The following is a 17,208-nucleotide window of genomic DNA, read 5'->3' as shown; positions in this document are numbered from 1 at the left end:
ATTAATATGTATTCCCTATGTCTGAAATCATTCTGACGTTCATGTGTTATAGGAAAGATAAAGTCTCTTGCGTGTGGATATTCGAAGTTAGATTTCAGCCGATTAAGTTTTATATATTAAGACTTAATAAACCCCGGATCGTCATTAGGGAAGAAAGCTATTTTATTCTTTCAAAACATCGAAAATAAACAACAATTTGTGATATTTTAATAAGGTTTCTTTCCATTAATATTTATTCCTTTCACTTCTCGAAGCATATCCGCGTTAATATTATAGGAAGTCCCTCGGATATTCGAAATTACATCGGAACGAAAGGGTCCCGATCAAAGAAAATATTATTAGAGATGGCTGCATAACCGCTCCGTTATTTATCTTACGAAGTAAAATCAAGTTCCAGCTGAATGAATTAATCGACGTCGGTCCATGTTGCTTCTGCTTTGGCTAAAGAATTTATTTGCAAGAAGAAACGAACCCCATCGGCGCAGCTAGGCCTCGTTCGAACGCAGTGCGCTTTATACAGAAACAGCGAGTCATTCTCGTTATATAGTTTGCACGATTAATGTCTAAAATAATTCGTAAAATATCCTTTAGTAGCTGGGACGATGAGACGATCAAGTGATGAGAGGTAAATTGTTCAGTATCTTCTTAGTGTAAAGCATAATTTGCGGGCGGCCTAACGACGCCTTCCGAAACGGAGGAAAACATGGTCGACGTCCTGTCTTTTCACGCCGCTGTCCAACAAGGGAATGCTCTCGTGGAAACCTAAAAACAAAAAACGAAACGTTGCCCGTTTTACACGCGTTTCCGACACGAACCAAAGACTCGTCTCACCTGTTATATGATTTTCTTTGTCATCGATGTAGCTCTCCATCTCTGAGCCCAGCTCATATATCCTGGAAAGAGCCGCGCAGACTTTGCGGATCCTAGGGGGAAGATCGTCCAGAAATCCGGGATTGCATTGGGTCGGCAAAGCTGCTAGAACGTTGTTACAGAAGATTGCCATGGTCGTCATCGAAACGAGGATCACCACCGTTGAGCCCATCATTTTCCTCCTTCGATAAAAAAGAAACAAAAACACGGAATCTTAAAGCAATTGCCGAAAAAGTGATCTTTCATGTTCTAAAAGAAATTCAGTTTCTTATCGCTTCGTCCGCCAAAGATCGTCCAGCAATCTTTTCAAAGATCAACATTTGAAGACGAACAAATTCTTCGTGGAATTTTGTTTCGCTAAGCGTGGCGGTAATCTTGGAAGGCGGGCGAACGAGAATTCCCTGAGTGCAATTGATTTTTTACCGTGGCTTCTAACTGCTTCAAGTTCTAGACACCTAATCAACAATTTACAAGTTAATCAAGCCCGCGCACAAAGAGCGCGACCGATTAAAAACACAGCCGAGGAACTTCGGACGACAAAAAGATTAGCTCGTTGCGTATGGATACGCGGGAGTCCGAAGGGAAATCAATTTTCCAGCAACAGGTTTTTCCATTAAATCGTGCGGCGGGATGCGTACCAGGATCCCGGCGTTATCATAAAAAGCATTAACATTTATAGCTGTGTCCGTGGCCGGATGCAAAGGAGTATCCCGAGGTGTATTTTACATTGGCGAGCCAAGAGGTAGAATTTCAAGCGGCCTCCACATTTTTCCATCTGCACTGTCTCTACCTTTCATTCTTCGAAGATGGCTAAGAAATTATTTTACTTCGCTACTGGTCGCGATCACTCTTGAAATTAGTGTAGAAGAATTGAAGGAAAGAGGGAATAATTAAACGCGAAGTCGACGTTCACCAAATTCGGATTTCGAAACTCGGCTAAAATATTATTTTCTGTCGATTAGGATTATTTTTGAAAATAGTTGAGAAAAGATCGAAGGAGAGCGAAAAGTACAAAATTAGTGGCACGTTCCCGAAACTTTGACATCGGAGGGGTGCGGATAGGAACGAGTGTCAGGTGATCCTCTCGAGGAAATGCCAGGGAAAGGAAAGTTCGCAGGAGCGATCGGTTACGAAAGAGGGTCCACTGTTTGTCGATGCTATAGAAAACGAAGGAGGGTATTGTGTTACACAAGACGGTCACGGAATATCGAGTAAATAAGTCTCGTTGATCCGAATGTGATCTCACAAGTGAGCACAAAGACGGGGAAATCGCATTACTTGTCCTTACGTGCTCGGACTCTCTAATAGTTCTCGCTTCGCTCCTGTGCGACGGACACCGTGGGAGTCCGATCCTTCGTCCTATTGTTACAACAAAGTGAACGCACGGACGAGCCCGGGATTATATTAAATAACCAATAAATCTGGCTCGAGTATCAACGCCACGGCAAACAACATATAAATCTGTATTTTTGGCACGTCCGGCCACTACATCGTGCCCTTATTGTTCTCATCGATTAGAGCCCTTCGGAGAAAATTCCGGAGCACGCAGCAGTTTACGTTCTTCTTTTTTGCAGGAATTACGACAAGTCTGGATCCACCATTTTATGCTGATTAATTAACGAAGCTGGAAGTTGGAAGACTTAATCCCTTGGATTCGCTTAAAAGTTAAAAGGATCGTCGAGCTGTAATTAATAATAAGTAACGAGCGCAGTTTCTCAAAAATGAAGGTTGGACAGCTACGAAATGATTCGATGAAAAAATAAATCTTTGACTCTGAAACGGATGTTAGAGAAATTCGAAGGATAGTTCGAAGTCGAGTTGTAAAGCTGCGCTGTCCCGAGCGCTGTGCTCATGTAACACGGCAATAAAGGATGATGACGCGAAGAATGAGAGGTCGTCGAAGCAACAATTTCGTGTAATAAAGGAGCAGAATGACGCAGCAGCGCGTAAATAATTCGGCGACGTATCAATAATTAACAGCCGGAATGGAATTGCCTTGGATGAATTGCCTGAACCCTGCGGCGACACTTATAATTTTTCTCGTTTCCCGGCAGTTAATTAAGATCCTGCGGTGTTAATGGCCAAACGGTTTGCTTTCGTGATGTCCTGGCCAGTAATTTCGGCGATCGATAGATCATAAATCAATCGCGAAGCGGCCGCTCGTGGACCTCTTCGCGTGACCGGAAGTGGAGGAATCCTAAGACTCGTTCGTGGCTTACAATAGGAAAGAATAACAACGCTAACGTGGAACGCCTTTGTAAAAAAGAATTCGGTAATTTGGTTTATATCTATGCATTTATTCTATCGTGAAACTGAAATAATCGTTCAGAGAGCAGTCAAATCACGGAGAAAAATCGTCGATGAAATTTTCCGATACGTCGTTTCAAATAAAAAAAACTTCGATCGTCAAGTCCATGGCGATTTCAATCAGGAGCAAAACTTGTTAAACTGTGCACAGGCTTCCGTTCCTAATAATTTCTCCCGGTCACGAATATGTATCTGGTTGCACCGCGAACGTTTAACGAACAATTACGATGATTGCGATCGCGCGTGCGGCGATCGTAACTTCTGCAAAACGGCGGGCGTATGCCGCAGATGGCCCCGGCGTAATTTTCTAACGAAGACACCCCGTGTTAACGCGGTTTTTATAAACTTCAATTTAGCCGGCGCAGTTCCGGCCCATAAACAACCGAGCTGTAATTCCTTTCACACAAATAGGAAATAATTGCGACGCAGCATTTTTCGCGCTGTTGGCACTGGCGAGGTATGTGTCGAGTCCTTTGTCACGGCGAACGCCGTGCACTCTAATTTAATCCTCGAATCGCGGAACAAAGAACAGCGAAACGCTGTATTGTTCGCCGGCAGAAACGAAATTCTTTCGGCAAATAATAGCCCTCGCTTGTTCCCCGGCTCACTAATCTCGTTTAATGGCCACGCTGACCAATCTGCCGGGCATCAGGACCGTGGAAAGACCGTCTCGCGTACCTGGAACACCTCGAGTTTGCTTTTTAAGTTACGATACGACGCGGTGGAAGCGCCACCGGCTGACCCAATTCGCTCTTATATCACTGGCGCAGCGACGGAACCGAACGCCTGATCATCCGAACGATGTTTACCACGGCAAATCTGATTTAACGTGGCCACGGAATTATTTATCACCACAATCGAACGCCTTAACGCCTTCGTGTTGCAGCGATCGTGTAATGGTTCTACGGCGGGGTCGGTTTAAGAAGTTCCGAGAACGAATTTATTACGGGAACGCCGTTGCAACTAACTTCGTGTAATCCGCTTCGACTGTGCAAGTATGCTAATTGCGAACATTCTTGCGCGATGCGGGGAAAATTGGCTCATTTTCAGGTAATTTTCTGAGAAATATATTACGCAATTATGCAGTCGTAGAAGGAGAAAGGAGACGTCGTAGAGGCGGTAAGGTTGTAATTCAATTCGGAGGCTTGTTTGCCGACATTTTCTACCGCGCGCGTCGAACAGACCGTGCAGAATATATTTTATATATCAAATGCAACGAACGTTTTGATAAAGATGTTGCCGAAAGAAAGGACGGACGTGCCAAGAGTTTGAACGTGCGGAAATTATATATCGATTATATATATATATATATATATATATATATATATAAATATATATATTATATATATATTATATTATATATATATATATTATATATATTATACATATATATTATATTATATATATATATATATATATATATATATATATATATATATATATATATATATATATATATATTATATTATATATATATATATCAAGTTATATTATATCGATAATATAACTTGCGAGAGAAGCGAAGAGCGGCGCAAAATGATTTTAGATATCCAAGAGCGTGCAAGAAATCTTTGGAAACGTATGAACGTGCAAAGATGCGCGAGGCATTTCAGAGAAAAATGCTCGTCGGTTTGGGGCTTGGTGTCTCGGAATTTCTTTGGCCGACGTGGCGCGGAAAGCGGTGGATTAGAGTGGCTGAAACTTGGCAGCCGCCGCGGGTGTCTCCCGTTTCAGCTGGTCCCGGACAGTTTTAAATTTCAATGAACGGTGGGAAACAACGGTCGTTTGTCCGTCAAACAGTTTGCAGCCGGCGACGATTAAATTCCTGAGGGCGGATCCGCGAAAATTCCTCCGGTTACGTATACAGAATCGCCTTGGTCGGAGCTGTCCTATGCCCTATGCAAATCTCGGCGAGCCGGGACACCTAGGCGGAGAGAAACAGCTAGGGGAGGCAGCCGAGAAGATCGATCAAGAGGTCGCTAGATTGCCGCCGGAAATGAATGTCAGCTGTTAATCGAGTTTGCGTGTCTGAAATACTGGCCGATGGATCGACGGTCTCTTGCTATTGTTGAAACGTCGTCGACCGGGGGTGGCGTATTCTTGTAAATTCCCCAGCCAAACTGTCCGCGGGAAACCGCCGGGAATAAGATCGGCTCGCGTGACGAAGACAACGCGCGAATATGGGTCGCCATATCGCGATCATCATAATCGCCTGCTCGAGTGTATCGTATACTTAAGAAGTTGTAACCTGCTTGGCACACACGCCTCGACATGTTCCCCCGACCGAATGTTTGAGCATTCGACGGCTTGATTTAATTAATTCTTCAACACCGTTGACGCACGCTGCCGCGCGCAAATATTTGGACACTCGCGGCTTCCAGAAAATTCGTCCGATAAAATCCTTTTTCTCTGGCAGGCTTGTCAAATTAATAGCGCAGTCGATATTGTTACGGTTAAATCGTTATTTTTAAGTAGCGTATTACGCGTATAACGCGTTCTCTCTAGAGAAACATGTGCGCCAGCAAGGTGTTGGAACGGCAGGATACATCGTGTTCTAGTGCTTACGAACTGCGCCGCGTGCTCCGAATGTACTCGAACAAGCGTTTCAATAATTATAGACCGCAGTCTAAACATTTTCGTAGCTGAAAGCACGAGCGCAATTCCTGTGTGCTTGAATATTTAGTGGAACGATTCAATATTTGAACAACTAATGCGCCGGCTGCTTGGGAACTTCTATTGACCAATATTGAAATGACTCGGAAACTTTCCAACTACTCGTAGAATCGGTTCTTGCGGATCTGAATAAACAATTTCTCAAAAATCCTGCGGCATTCAGAGCCATCGGAACTTCCTACTGAACGGCTATGAGAATTCGGTGCTCGGTATAGCAGAGATTGAAACGATTGAACGAGCGATTACTGAACGAAGAAGTGCTTAATACAGTAATTTCTCCGTAATTCGCGCTCAGATCGCGCACGAGAATGGACAATTTGCGAAGAGAAGATACGATCGTTCGATTATTTTATAGTTACCGATTGTCGACGACTATAAAAGCGAGATGCAAGGCTCGAATAATCGCGCCTCCTCTTCCCAAATCGTCCATTTTCGTACAAAGGCGATCCGAGCGCGAATTGCGGAGAAATTGCCTGTACTCTTCGTACCATTAAAACCGAGAATCCGCCGCGATAAGTTTATCGGTATCCCCAGGTCATATTTTCATTAGCCCGAAATTGATCCAATTCGACCGATCAGAGAACGAGAGTCTCCACTCAGCCGTAACGAGATTACACGGGGGATCTTGAACGAGAAAGTATGTTTCTCTCGCGCGGCTTCCGGCCACTTTTTTAACGAGAACTTGAACTCGCTCGGACCTGTCAGGCGCGTGAAAATCCAAAAGGTGGCACGACGTCGATTGAATGCGCGAAGTCTTTTCTAAGAACGGGACACGCGTCGCGGAGCCATTTATAATTCCCGGCCTCGGCGACGCGAGAGGATTCATCGGTTCGCGATCGAACGGATCCCATGCATGAGAACGATCCGTCGGCGACAGTGACACACAAGCGGGAAGAAAAAGGCGTAAAGGGTGGCAGAACGATGGAAAAGGGTGGGAAAAGGTGCGGAAGGGTGGAAGGGGTTGTGAAGGTTGTAGGTAATGCGAGTGCAATGGAATGTCGGCCGGGATTTATTCCGAGCGGATGCTACGCGCGATTCTATTCCCCGAGATCTCGCGCCGATTTCATTCTATTTCGCGGAGGAAAAAAGCGACTGGAACGGGGAATATTATGCGAGAACACTGTATAATGGATCCTGGAATTCAGGATGCTCGTCTGCGACAACATCTTCTGTTTGCACACCTCCGTCTTCTTGGTTGGAATTAAGTTTAATCATTGGAACAACGTTGTTCCTACGGTTCCGAGCTCCGAACGACGATGGAAATTAAGATAAACAGTGGCATCGTCTTTTGTAGGTTCATTTCGTGGATATTGTTCCGCCGAGTGTATCGTTGTGAATCGAACATCGTTCCTCCGGTTCGAAGTTGCAGATGTTGACGAAATTCAAGATCAAGGGGGATATTATTTCTTTCCGCTGATTCTGCGTGGACAGTGGATTCTGCTCCGTTGTGTAGGATTTCTATTCGAAATAGAAGTGTTAATTTTCCATTGGAACAATGTGTAAATTTCTATTCGAACACGAAAGTGTTCGTACACCTTTTGAAACGCAATAACTTCTTCAAAACTGAACTAAATGACTTGAATTTCTTCTAGATGACAGAGGGATTAGTCTACTAGATAATGACTAAAAAGCTTTCTTTTAATGTTGCTATTGCTTGGAGTGAAAAGAAGAAATTGAAAACCCTCGTTTTTTTAACTTTTTTATCGGAGCCTACAACGAAAATTAAAAAAAAAGCCTTTTGTAGATCTCGGTAACTTATATGCGTGCTGATAATATGATCGAAATCGGTTAACTCTTGCAGTTTTTGGTGAAAATCGTGATAAAACTGCGATTACTGCGATTTTTAATTTGTTGTAGCTCGTAACAATGTGAACCGATTTTGATAAAATTTTCAACACACATATAAGTTACCGAGATCTACGAAAGACACTTTTCAAATTTTCGTTATAGGCTCAGAAAAAGAAAGTTAAAAAAGCGAGAGACTTTTGCTTTTTTGTCATTCCAAGTAATAGCAAAACGTAAAAAAGAAGTCATTTCAGTCATCGTCTAGTAGACTAGTGCTCCTATCATCTAAAAAAAAAGATTCGAGTCATTTAGTTCAGTTTCAGAAGAGATATTGCGTTTTAAAAGTGATACGAATAGTTTTGTGGGCCACTGTATGTCGACGGTGCGCTACGTTGAATAATTTGTCCGTTAAATTATAGATTATCAGTTTGTATTTATACCGAATTCGGACAAAGTATATGTCGATCAAATACTAATCGCGTACAATACAATCGAGTCGATCAATATCGTAGGTCGGCCGGGATTAACAAATGCATAATAGTCAGATCAATTGCGCCAGTAAGACGCATTGTTTAATGTGCCGGCGTTCTCACGTGTCCGATTTTAACAATCAATAGTGTGCTCGAATAACAAACGAACGGTAAAATTGTTGCGCGATTCGAATGGATTTCTATCTATTTATATTAATAATATTCATTGTGTACGATACGATACATTTTCCGTCGTTACTCGTTACACTCTTGCGCGCGTGACGGTAATTTGCAAATGTCACTTTTTGGAAAAATACGCGTCTCAAATGAACACGCGCGCACGAATTGAAACGTGAAATGACATTATCGGACAGAACCTTCCGGTAGACGTAAAACACCTCGCGCGTTCGATGAACGTAATATCCTGCTATGTTTAGAAGCGGGCCGCAATATTTGAGAAAAATAAAACAGATGCGAACTTTGGAGAAGTCGCGAGAAGACGGAACTCCGCTGAATTTCTGCGACAATCGTACCGATATTGGCAATCTTGCGATATTTCGACATTTTCTAAATTATAATCGCTCGCGGATCCGCCCACGCTGGTCGGCGTAGGCGGGCTTTTGTGCTCGCGAAGTCTGCACGCCGTGATAAGTTCCTCTCGCTGGTCCACGACTTTGCGGTACAGGACCTCGAGAAATGGAACGTCGAACAGAGAAGAAAACTGAAGAATCCGCCGAACGCGGATTGCCCGCTGAAAAATTTCGCGGGCAATTTAATCAGGCGGTGCCGGCGCGCCGCGCCGCGATGGGCCTGAATAAATCCGTGGGCAGAGGAAGTTAATCAAGTAAACGAGGAAGAGCCCGCCGGAGCAAACAGCGCAGCCGGCGGTAATTATTTACAAGACCGTAAAAGGAATGTCGCGGGAATTTTATGGCCGGCGAGAATATTAGCCGGAGCCATCGGACGGCAACAGTCGAGGTTTCCCCGCGACCGTCGTGTCCCGGGAGCCGTGGTTTAAAAACTTTTGATTAAATACGTGTCCTGTCGGCGCATCCTTGTTCCCGACGCGCCCCGTTGTCCCGATCCGGGATACGTCGTCGCGCCCGGAGATATATTGGAATTTCGTTCCGCAACCGGAAACCGTCTCGAAGGCGACTCGACGCCTCCCCCCGACCCTGAATCGTCCCGGAGGTCTCGCGGAAAACGAGACATTCCGCAGGTGTCTCGGACGGAATTAATGTTTCCCGTCGTGCCGTCCCGTCGGAAAATCTTTTGCATTTCAGGGCGCGCATTTCACAATTTTCCGCGGAGACTCTAACGTTTCCATTTCAGCCGGTTGAATTTTTCGCAAGGAAAATCGGGATTTATGACCGTTATGGTTGGCCGGGTGTCGACGCGTCCGCCGAGTTCATTTGTTTTGGTAACGCAGCTTCTCTCGATCTCGTTTTATCCTTCTCCGCGTAGTCCCGCTTTGTCTCTGCAATTTGTTGCTGTATTTTCGACGCAATCTAAGAGGTCCGTGTCAGTCGTCAAGTCGTCCGAAGTCAGTTTTAACACGTTCCGTGCCGGGCTGTTTTTAGTCTACTCTCCGCGCTGTGGCTATTTGATGTTTTACTAAAACTTGATATATTATTTGTAATTATTAATTATCGTATACGCCAATGGATAAATTGCGGTATAACACTACAACCTATATGGCACTGTTTCGCTCTAATAAGGTAAAATTGCGGGAACCTTTGTACGACGCTGTATATCTACAGCACTGGATAACTTGATTTTTGTTTAACAGATTTAAGAACTAAATTACCTTAAAATAATGACAGAAAGGAATAACGAACATGAAATAACTTTACATGAAAATATAATTGTTATAATTAACACTAGATTTACGGAGCACAAAATATAGCTGTTTTACAGTAGTTTATAAAAGTAACAATAAGACATTTATTCTGATTTTTAACAAGTGTTGTTGTAACATTTGCCGTAAGTAACGTATAAATTGAATAAATAATTTATAAATGTATCTTCAGGATACGAATAATCGTAAATTAAAAAATTTATGACCCGTCATTTTGACGTCACTTTTCCGTAAATTTAGTGTTAAGAGTACATAAATGTATACTCCTCCGCTGAAAGAAGCCAAAAATCCAAAAGGGAACTCCAAAATTGTCTATCTTCATACCGTGAAATCTACAATTACCTTGTAAGTACCAGCAAAACTACAGACTTTTTAAAGAGGATAGAAGGTACAAAAAATCTGAATGAAGAAGAAGGTTCAGAAAGTGAAGGGTGATATCGCGTTGAACCGAAAAAAATATTCTCGTTTGATTGTACTGAGTAATGACGATGAAGAAATTTACTAAATTAAAGTAACATTAAATGAAAATAATATTTTTTGTTTTTTTTCCGTTTGGTGTTATGCACACATTTATATTTTTAATGAAAGTTAAGTTGCATGTATGGAATTAAGAAAAAAAGTTTGTTTTTAATAAGTCGTGTTTCACACGACACATTTTCTAGGAACCTAATTACCCTGTTATAGTAGAGTTACCTGTATACAACAGTAAAACAAACCTATAACGATCCATCCTTGCAGTGAAAATTAATTCTTCAGTTCTAGATTTGTTATAAACTATTTTTTTAGCGGATTAAATAAACATGCAACCGTGTATCATCGGTGGTACACGTGGCACGGAACGTGTTAACCCTTTGCGCTCGCGTAGCGACTCTGGGGCGACGGTAAAAATTGGTACAGTATTCTCAAAAGAGTTTTCACGTTATCAAATTTGTCTGTACAGTAAATTCTCTCAAATTGACGTTCAGATTTTATTAAAAAATGAACAATTTGGGAAGGTGAGGTACGATTAATCGAGTCTTGCGCCTCGATTTTATTATTGTTAACAATTGGCGACTATAAAAACGAGCGACGAAGTTTGAATAATAGTATCGTCTCTTCCCAAATTGTTCTTTTTTTTGTACAATCTGAGCGTCAATTAGGGGGAATTTACTGTACTCGATAAATCGTGAAATAATAGAAATCTTCTACAAGCATACGCGTTCAATTTGTCGGTTGAAACAAATGTCTTCGTTTTGGAATTAAAATAGCATCGAGTGCAAAGGGTTAAAAGGATCGCTTTGAGACTGCGATCTGTTGCTTCCGAGAATTTCTTAACGATTTTTCAGTGCCAACGGAGGCTTCGCTGAATCAACAGGTCATCCTCGTTAGCTCGAAATGTCATATTTATTCGTGGGGATTATTATTAATCCTTTCAAAAGGATTGAAAGAGGGAAGAATTGAAAAAAAAGATTGTAAGGATCGATCGTATTCCGTTGGAGAACGCGTGAAGAATGAAACAAATGGGAGCACGGATGCCTGCAACAATTAAATACGAATCGACGCATACGAAAATCCAATGGTTCCCATCGGTCGGAGTAAACGAAATAAACTGGAATCATTGGCAATAATAAAATGGGTTTGACGGCGACGCGACGATAAAATGAAAACGTATCGGACGTTCTGCAAAGTGCAGGAAAAACTTTGTTACACGCTCGGCGTATTAAGATTAATTGATTTTTCTAACTGCACACTGTGCTCGCCGTTCTATCTGAACATTAGTTAGAATGATTAATTGTCCCCGCCGCGCGCGTCGGCGTTATTAATGTTAAACAGTTGTTGCAACTGCGTAAATAATTAACAGGCTGAGAAAAAAAAGAAAAGCCCCGTGAAAAAGGAAAAGGAAATTGAATGAGATCCGACGGGGGAAAGTATCGTAATATAAAACTTCGCGGGACTATACATATAAAAAGATCGTAAAACAAGTTCAGCGAAGAACTCGGCTCAAAGTAATTAAATGAATACTAATAACAAGTCGATTTAAAACTTAGATTACAAGAATTGATTGAGGCAGCTTAACGATAGCTAGATCGAGCCTCGTGATTGGTTTTTTTCTTATGTTGGAAACGCGATCCGCCGGGTCGATGCTAGAACATTTTTATCGAAGAAATGCGCTAAACAAAAATAAAAGATATCTACTCAAAAATAATATCCCGCTATCGAAAATGTTGCAAAATTGCTCATTTTTTCATTACTAATTGGTAAAAGCTAGATTAGTTGAGCCATACGATTAACATTATATTTATCCAACAGATCAGAATAAATTCTTTTTCTGTTTTATTTCTGTTTATTTCTGAATAAAAAAATTTAGCATGTTACATTCGATAAATATAAACTTAATCATGCCCGAAAACAGACCAAAGGCACAGCAATCGGTCACCCCACAATAACAGGGCTCCACTAACCTATTACAGCTAAACGTTTTATTTGGTACAGAAACGGACAATTGTTGACAAAATCAGAGGTTAAATGATATTGTTTGAATTTTTGCTCCAACAGTAAGAAACATCCCCTATTCTACAACCCCATCATCATTCGATCGGTAACGTAAAAAATTGTTCACCGACTACAAATTTCAAGAGGGGTCCGCTGTCACGGTCCGGAAAATCATCGCGATCGTCCCTCCAACAATAAAAATCGTCTCGCAACGACAATATTCCGAGAAACACCCCTAGCTAGACCCTGGTGCCGCTCTAACGTAACCCGAAAAATCCTCGCGATCATCCTTAGAACAGCGAGAAATCTACTTTGAAACGTCAGCAAACATTACCGTCCATCGCGAGCATCAGAAAACATCCCCTGCTCTAAAATTTAAATCGCCGTCACGTTGCGAAGCCCTCGGCCGAAGTACAATCCGCGACGTACAATCCTGTTGCACTGACAGGAAAGAGTCTGCTTGAAAATTCTATCGTCGCAGTAAACCGTTCCTTAAATAATTCAGACGATACGAATACGATTTTCCACCCCCGGAGCGGCGCGCCTTGCCGCGGCTTAGCACGGGCTTGGCGCTTCGCGCGTCGACCAATCGGAAATAAGGAGATACCGCTAACCTGTTGCCCGATCCTCGAACTGGCAAGGTGTCCGTGAACGTTGCTGCTCCTGTTGCTGTCGACCGCTGAGGGTGGTCGCTGATGGCCGGTCACCGGGGTGTTCGACGGTCACTCCGACGTAAGTGTCACTTGATCGTTGCCGGTCGCGGTCGAGCGTGTGTGACGGTTGGCTTCGGTTTGCGGGGGCGTCGATAAGATCCAAGGGTACGGCTGATAGTGGCGAGATTCGCGATCGTTCAGCCCTTAAATACGAGCGGTTCGCGGGCCGGCCATGCGCGCTCCGACGGCCGGGCCGCGGCCGCGGCCGGCCAGGCGAAATCGCACGCATATCACACCCTCTTCGCGGACCTCGTTTGACGTACGTTTTCAATTTTCCCGTGACACGTCCGATGAAAATTTCATGGGGCACCAAGCGGACCGTTGCGCAACTCACCCCCTCCGTGCCCCTGTTCGCCGACGCTTTCTTCTTGGGTCGCGACGCCCACTAACGAGATTTTTAACGGTGCGGCTCTCGGAACTTACGGAACGTGCTACACGGGAAACTCAATGATTCAGAGGGTCGCGGATTAACGTAACCTCCGGAGACGATTTTCAAAGTGCTCCCGCCTGGAGGTCAGGGAGAGCTAATTGATCTGGAAATCCCCCGATTTGAAAATAATTGATTAAACCTCCGATTCGACGCGATTTTCTTTGGTCCCGTAACCGGGATGCACGTTGATTTATTTAGTTATTTGTTAATGCTCTAAACCGGATAGTTTATTTATGATTTTGCACAGTAAATTTAATATCGATCCGATCTTTGCGACTTCAGATTTGGTTGAGCAGACTCGAATTAACATTTTGAACTATACTCGTGGATCTGGCCATTTTTCTATTAACATAGAAATTAATTAATTACATTATTATGTATTTACATTATAATTACATTATATGTAATAATTATATATATAATTATTACTATAATATATATAATTATTATCACAATATATATTTATTATAACATATATAATTAATTACACTTTTTCAGAAAAATTTCAAACAGATCGTCCTCGAAAAGAACGGATTGGAAAAACTATTACAAATTCCAGACACGTAAATTTGCTCCCGTATGAAGGAAACAATTTTTGTTTCGGCTTGTCTCATATTACCGTCATCTTGAATTGTTAATGAAAGATATCGTAATTCGAACTGTTGGTATTTTCCGGACGAAACCAATGAAAATCAAAAGCACTGTTGTCCCCGCACGAGCGACGTATCTAACGATTCCTTTAACGATTCCTAAAGAAACTACGTTTTGTTTGATAAAACATATTGATAATGAAGATAAGCAGCGAAACCGTTAGGAAAGAGCATTAAGGTCCAACAGTGAAATTTTTAAGTGCGAACGATAGTTAACGAAAGGGTGAAATGTTTCTCCAGTGCCAAAGTTCGTTTGTATTTTTATCGAGCCTCGTTCCGTATTGGTCGATTATGTTGGCTGAATTCGCTGATAATAGAGCGCTTCATAGCCTTCATCGTGCGGTGATCGATGAGGGTTTTTGAGAGAGGAGCTCGCGGAAGTCGTTTCGCGGGTGCAATGGTTCCCGGAGAACTGTAAAACGCAGCGGATCTTTAATGCTATTCTCTCTCGAGCACCGCGAAGACCTCTCGGCAGCGATCCGGCTTTTTCGAAGTTCTTCGAGGTCTTTTAGATCTGCAGTCAAGGTTCTTGGTACTGGCGCGGCCGTTGGCGAGCTAACGAGGTTCGCCGAGTAGCAGTTAGCATCGCAAGAACTTCAACACCGATCCTCCCGGATCGTGAGAACCGTTCGAAGCCCGGCCAGTTCACGTCCGCGATGATTTTACGACGACGAGGGCCGTAACAGGACGATTAAAAATCTGCGACGGTTTCGCAGCGACGGTTTTCAGAAGCGACAGATTCCTTTTCGCAAGTTATCGACAACGGCTTATTTAACTGGAACATTTCTTCATCGAGCAATTTCTTCGTCAAAGGCCTCGACGAAGCGGAGAATATTGTTGTTGTTCTACAAGGCAGCAGTAAATAATAGATTCATAAAAATGAAGCAAACATTAAGCTCCGGGGAATGTTCGCCGTCTGACGTAGAATGTCATTAATTATTATTAAAAGAAAGGGCGGTGGAAAACGAACGGGAAAAACGTTATCTCCGGTTCGGGGCAAAAAGCGAGAGAAAAATATTGAGAAGAGATACGTGTCGATCCTCGTTTTTGGGCATACGCCCCCGGGAAATCCGGCAGTTTTTATTGCGAGATCGTCCCGCGTGCTTCGCGGCGCGAGTTCGCGCGATTTAATGTTTAAATGTTTCCTAATCGCGGTCCCTCGCATGTTTTTCCATTCCTCCCGGGTCGAAAAAGAAAATCCGTTTTTTTCCCTCACCGTCGCTGAAATATAGAGCAGCTCTGATCCTGCAGCATTCATTTTTACGCTTGAATTAATGATGTGGCACGCGCACAGCGACTTGAAATAATAACGCGGGATCACCTTCGGCGCATGTTATGCGTTTTCAGTTCGCCGAATAAAGCGAACTGTTCGTTTGCGACAAGGTCTATGGAGATGCAATCCGGTCGGAGGGCCGGAGGTCTTTGTGCGAAATAAAAATTGTCTGCATCGATCGTCTGCAAGACTCAGCAGCCAACTGCGATCTGGTTTCTCTCGTAAATAATTCGAACATGTTGCGATGAACGTATCAACGTTTTCGATGTCTTCTAATTTGTTCGCTGTTCTATAATGTCATCGATGCATTCTTCCTATGAATGCAGGGATAACGCTTTAAAACTCCGCTGAAAGCTTCAAGGTAAAAGCAGCGAACGTTCGGCTCGTCAGAAACGCGACGATTCGCTGAAAAGTCGGATTTCGAAAACAAAAAGAAAAAAGGCGGAAACCCGTGGAAAACTCGAGGGGAATCGTTCTGATTCTTTGCAAAAGTGAGCCGACCAATGGCGGGGACGAAATAATCGTGAAGCAAAAAGGTCCGACGATAAAAGGAACGGGGAAACGATCCTGCGGAGTCGTTCGTGTTTACGCTCCCCTCTCGCGAAGCACCAAAATCTTGGCCGAACGATCTCGATGATACGGTCCAAGGATCGAGGAAGGGCTAATAAAAATCGCGTGATATATAGAGACCGAGAATATTGGATTGGGACATTAAGATATCGTTCGAATATTATATCGGCTCCTAATCGAGCGGACAATCGAGAGATCGAGAGGCGGCGAGTATACAGCGAATCGCTGATTGAATGATACACGAGGCGATTAATGAGCGGAAATAGGGGCGAAACGTGGCGCCATAAAACTGGAATGGGCAAACACAGGAAAAATGATAGGGAACGGACGGTTTTTTTTACGCCGACGACGCCGCGGACGGCCACGAAAATCTCTCGGTCGCGCGTGCAGCTATGCTGTGCATCGCGATCGACACGCCGGCGATTCATTTATCGAATTACCAAATATTAGTCCCTGTTGCCCAATTTTTAGCGACCCACAACGCCTTCCACCGTGGCCTCTGCTAAACTTTCAATGCTGGTCCCGCGAAGTTGAAGAAATAAATTGGAAATATCGCGATCGCGGTTAAGTTATCGGAACGCGTGTCACTGCGAATACTCTTTCCACAATTTTCCGGTGTATTAGATGGCCGAGGCGCGGCAGGAATCAAAGGAGCAGAACTGTCGAAGCAAAAACACCGAGGCGAAGTCCCGGCTCCCTTGATACCAAGGGACTGTTTCCATGCGAAACGACTTCTCAAGATCCGCCACAAACTTAATCGTTTCACGAAAATTACATCAATGCCGGCGCCCCTTGGGGGTGGTTTGTTTTACGCGATAACTTCGAGGGAGAAGGGACGATTCTGACGCTGAAAAATTCATCGGACCTAGGCCAACAAGTTTTTCACGAGCTCGTTCGATCGATGACAGATCCCGGCGTTCCTTGTTTCCTTCGTTACACGAAGTCCGGCTTAACCCCTTGGCGAACGACAGACTCGGCAGCGAAATTGAAGGGTCGGTAATTTTTGACCGAAAAATCGTCGTTGCTTCGGTCAGCCGCAGCTCCCGCAAAAACTGCCGTAAAATCATGATTTGGTATTTAAATCGATGCTCGGAGTTTCTACTTTTATGCTACCATACGCTAATTTTTAATACGGCA

At 43.4% G+C, this 17,208-nt stretch overlaps 1 protein-coding gene across 1 annotated transcript; it reads right to left on the bottom strand.

The window, feature by feature from the left end:
- Window positions 1-144: 144 nt before the first annotated feature.
- Ms (neuropeptide receptor myosuppressin) lies at window positions 145-13,256 on the bottom strand. Its single transcript, XM_033478856.2, has 3 exons — window positions 13,050-13,256; window positions 832-1,052; window positions 145-762 (listed from the first exon to the last, which is right to left on the bottom strand). The coding sequence occupies exons 2-3, from the start codon at window positions 1,043-1,045 to the stop codon at window positions 674-676; spliced, it is 303 nt and encodes a 100-aa protein (XP_033334747.1). The 5' UTR covers window positions 1,046-1,052; window positions 13,050-13,256; the 3' UTR covers window positions 145-673.
- Window positions 13,257-17,208: the final 3,952 nt, after the last annotated feature.

The sequence above is a fragment of the Megalopta genalis genome, chromosome 2 (genome assembly GCF_051020955.1).
Source record: "Megalopta genalis isolate 19385.01 chromosome 2, iyMegGena1_principal, whole genome shotgun sequence".
Classification (NCBI taxonomy): Eukaryota; Metazoa; Arthropoda; class Insecta; order Hymenoptera; family Halictidae; genus Megalopta; species Megalopta genalis.
This window is presented reverse-complemented; position numbering and strand designations above follow the sequence as displayed.

Excerpts from the sequence above, each read along its gene's own strand:
- Ms (XM_033478856.2), bottom strand. The coding sequence starts at position 1,045 with ATGATGGGCTCAACGGTGGTGATCCTCGTTTCGATGACGACCATGGCA. Across the intron at positions 763-831 it reads CAAAGAAAATCATATAACAG|GTTTCCACGAGAGCATTCCC; the intron begins GTGAGACGAGTC and ends TTTTGTTTTTAG.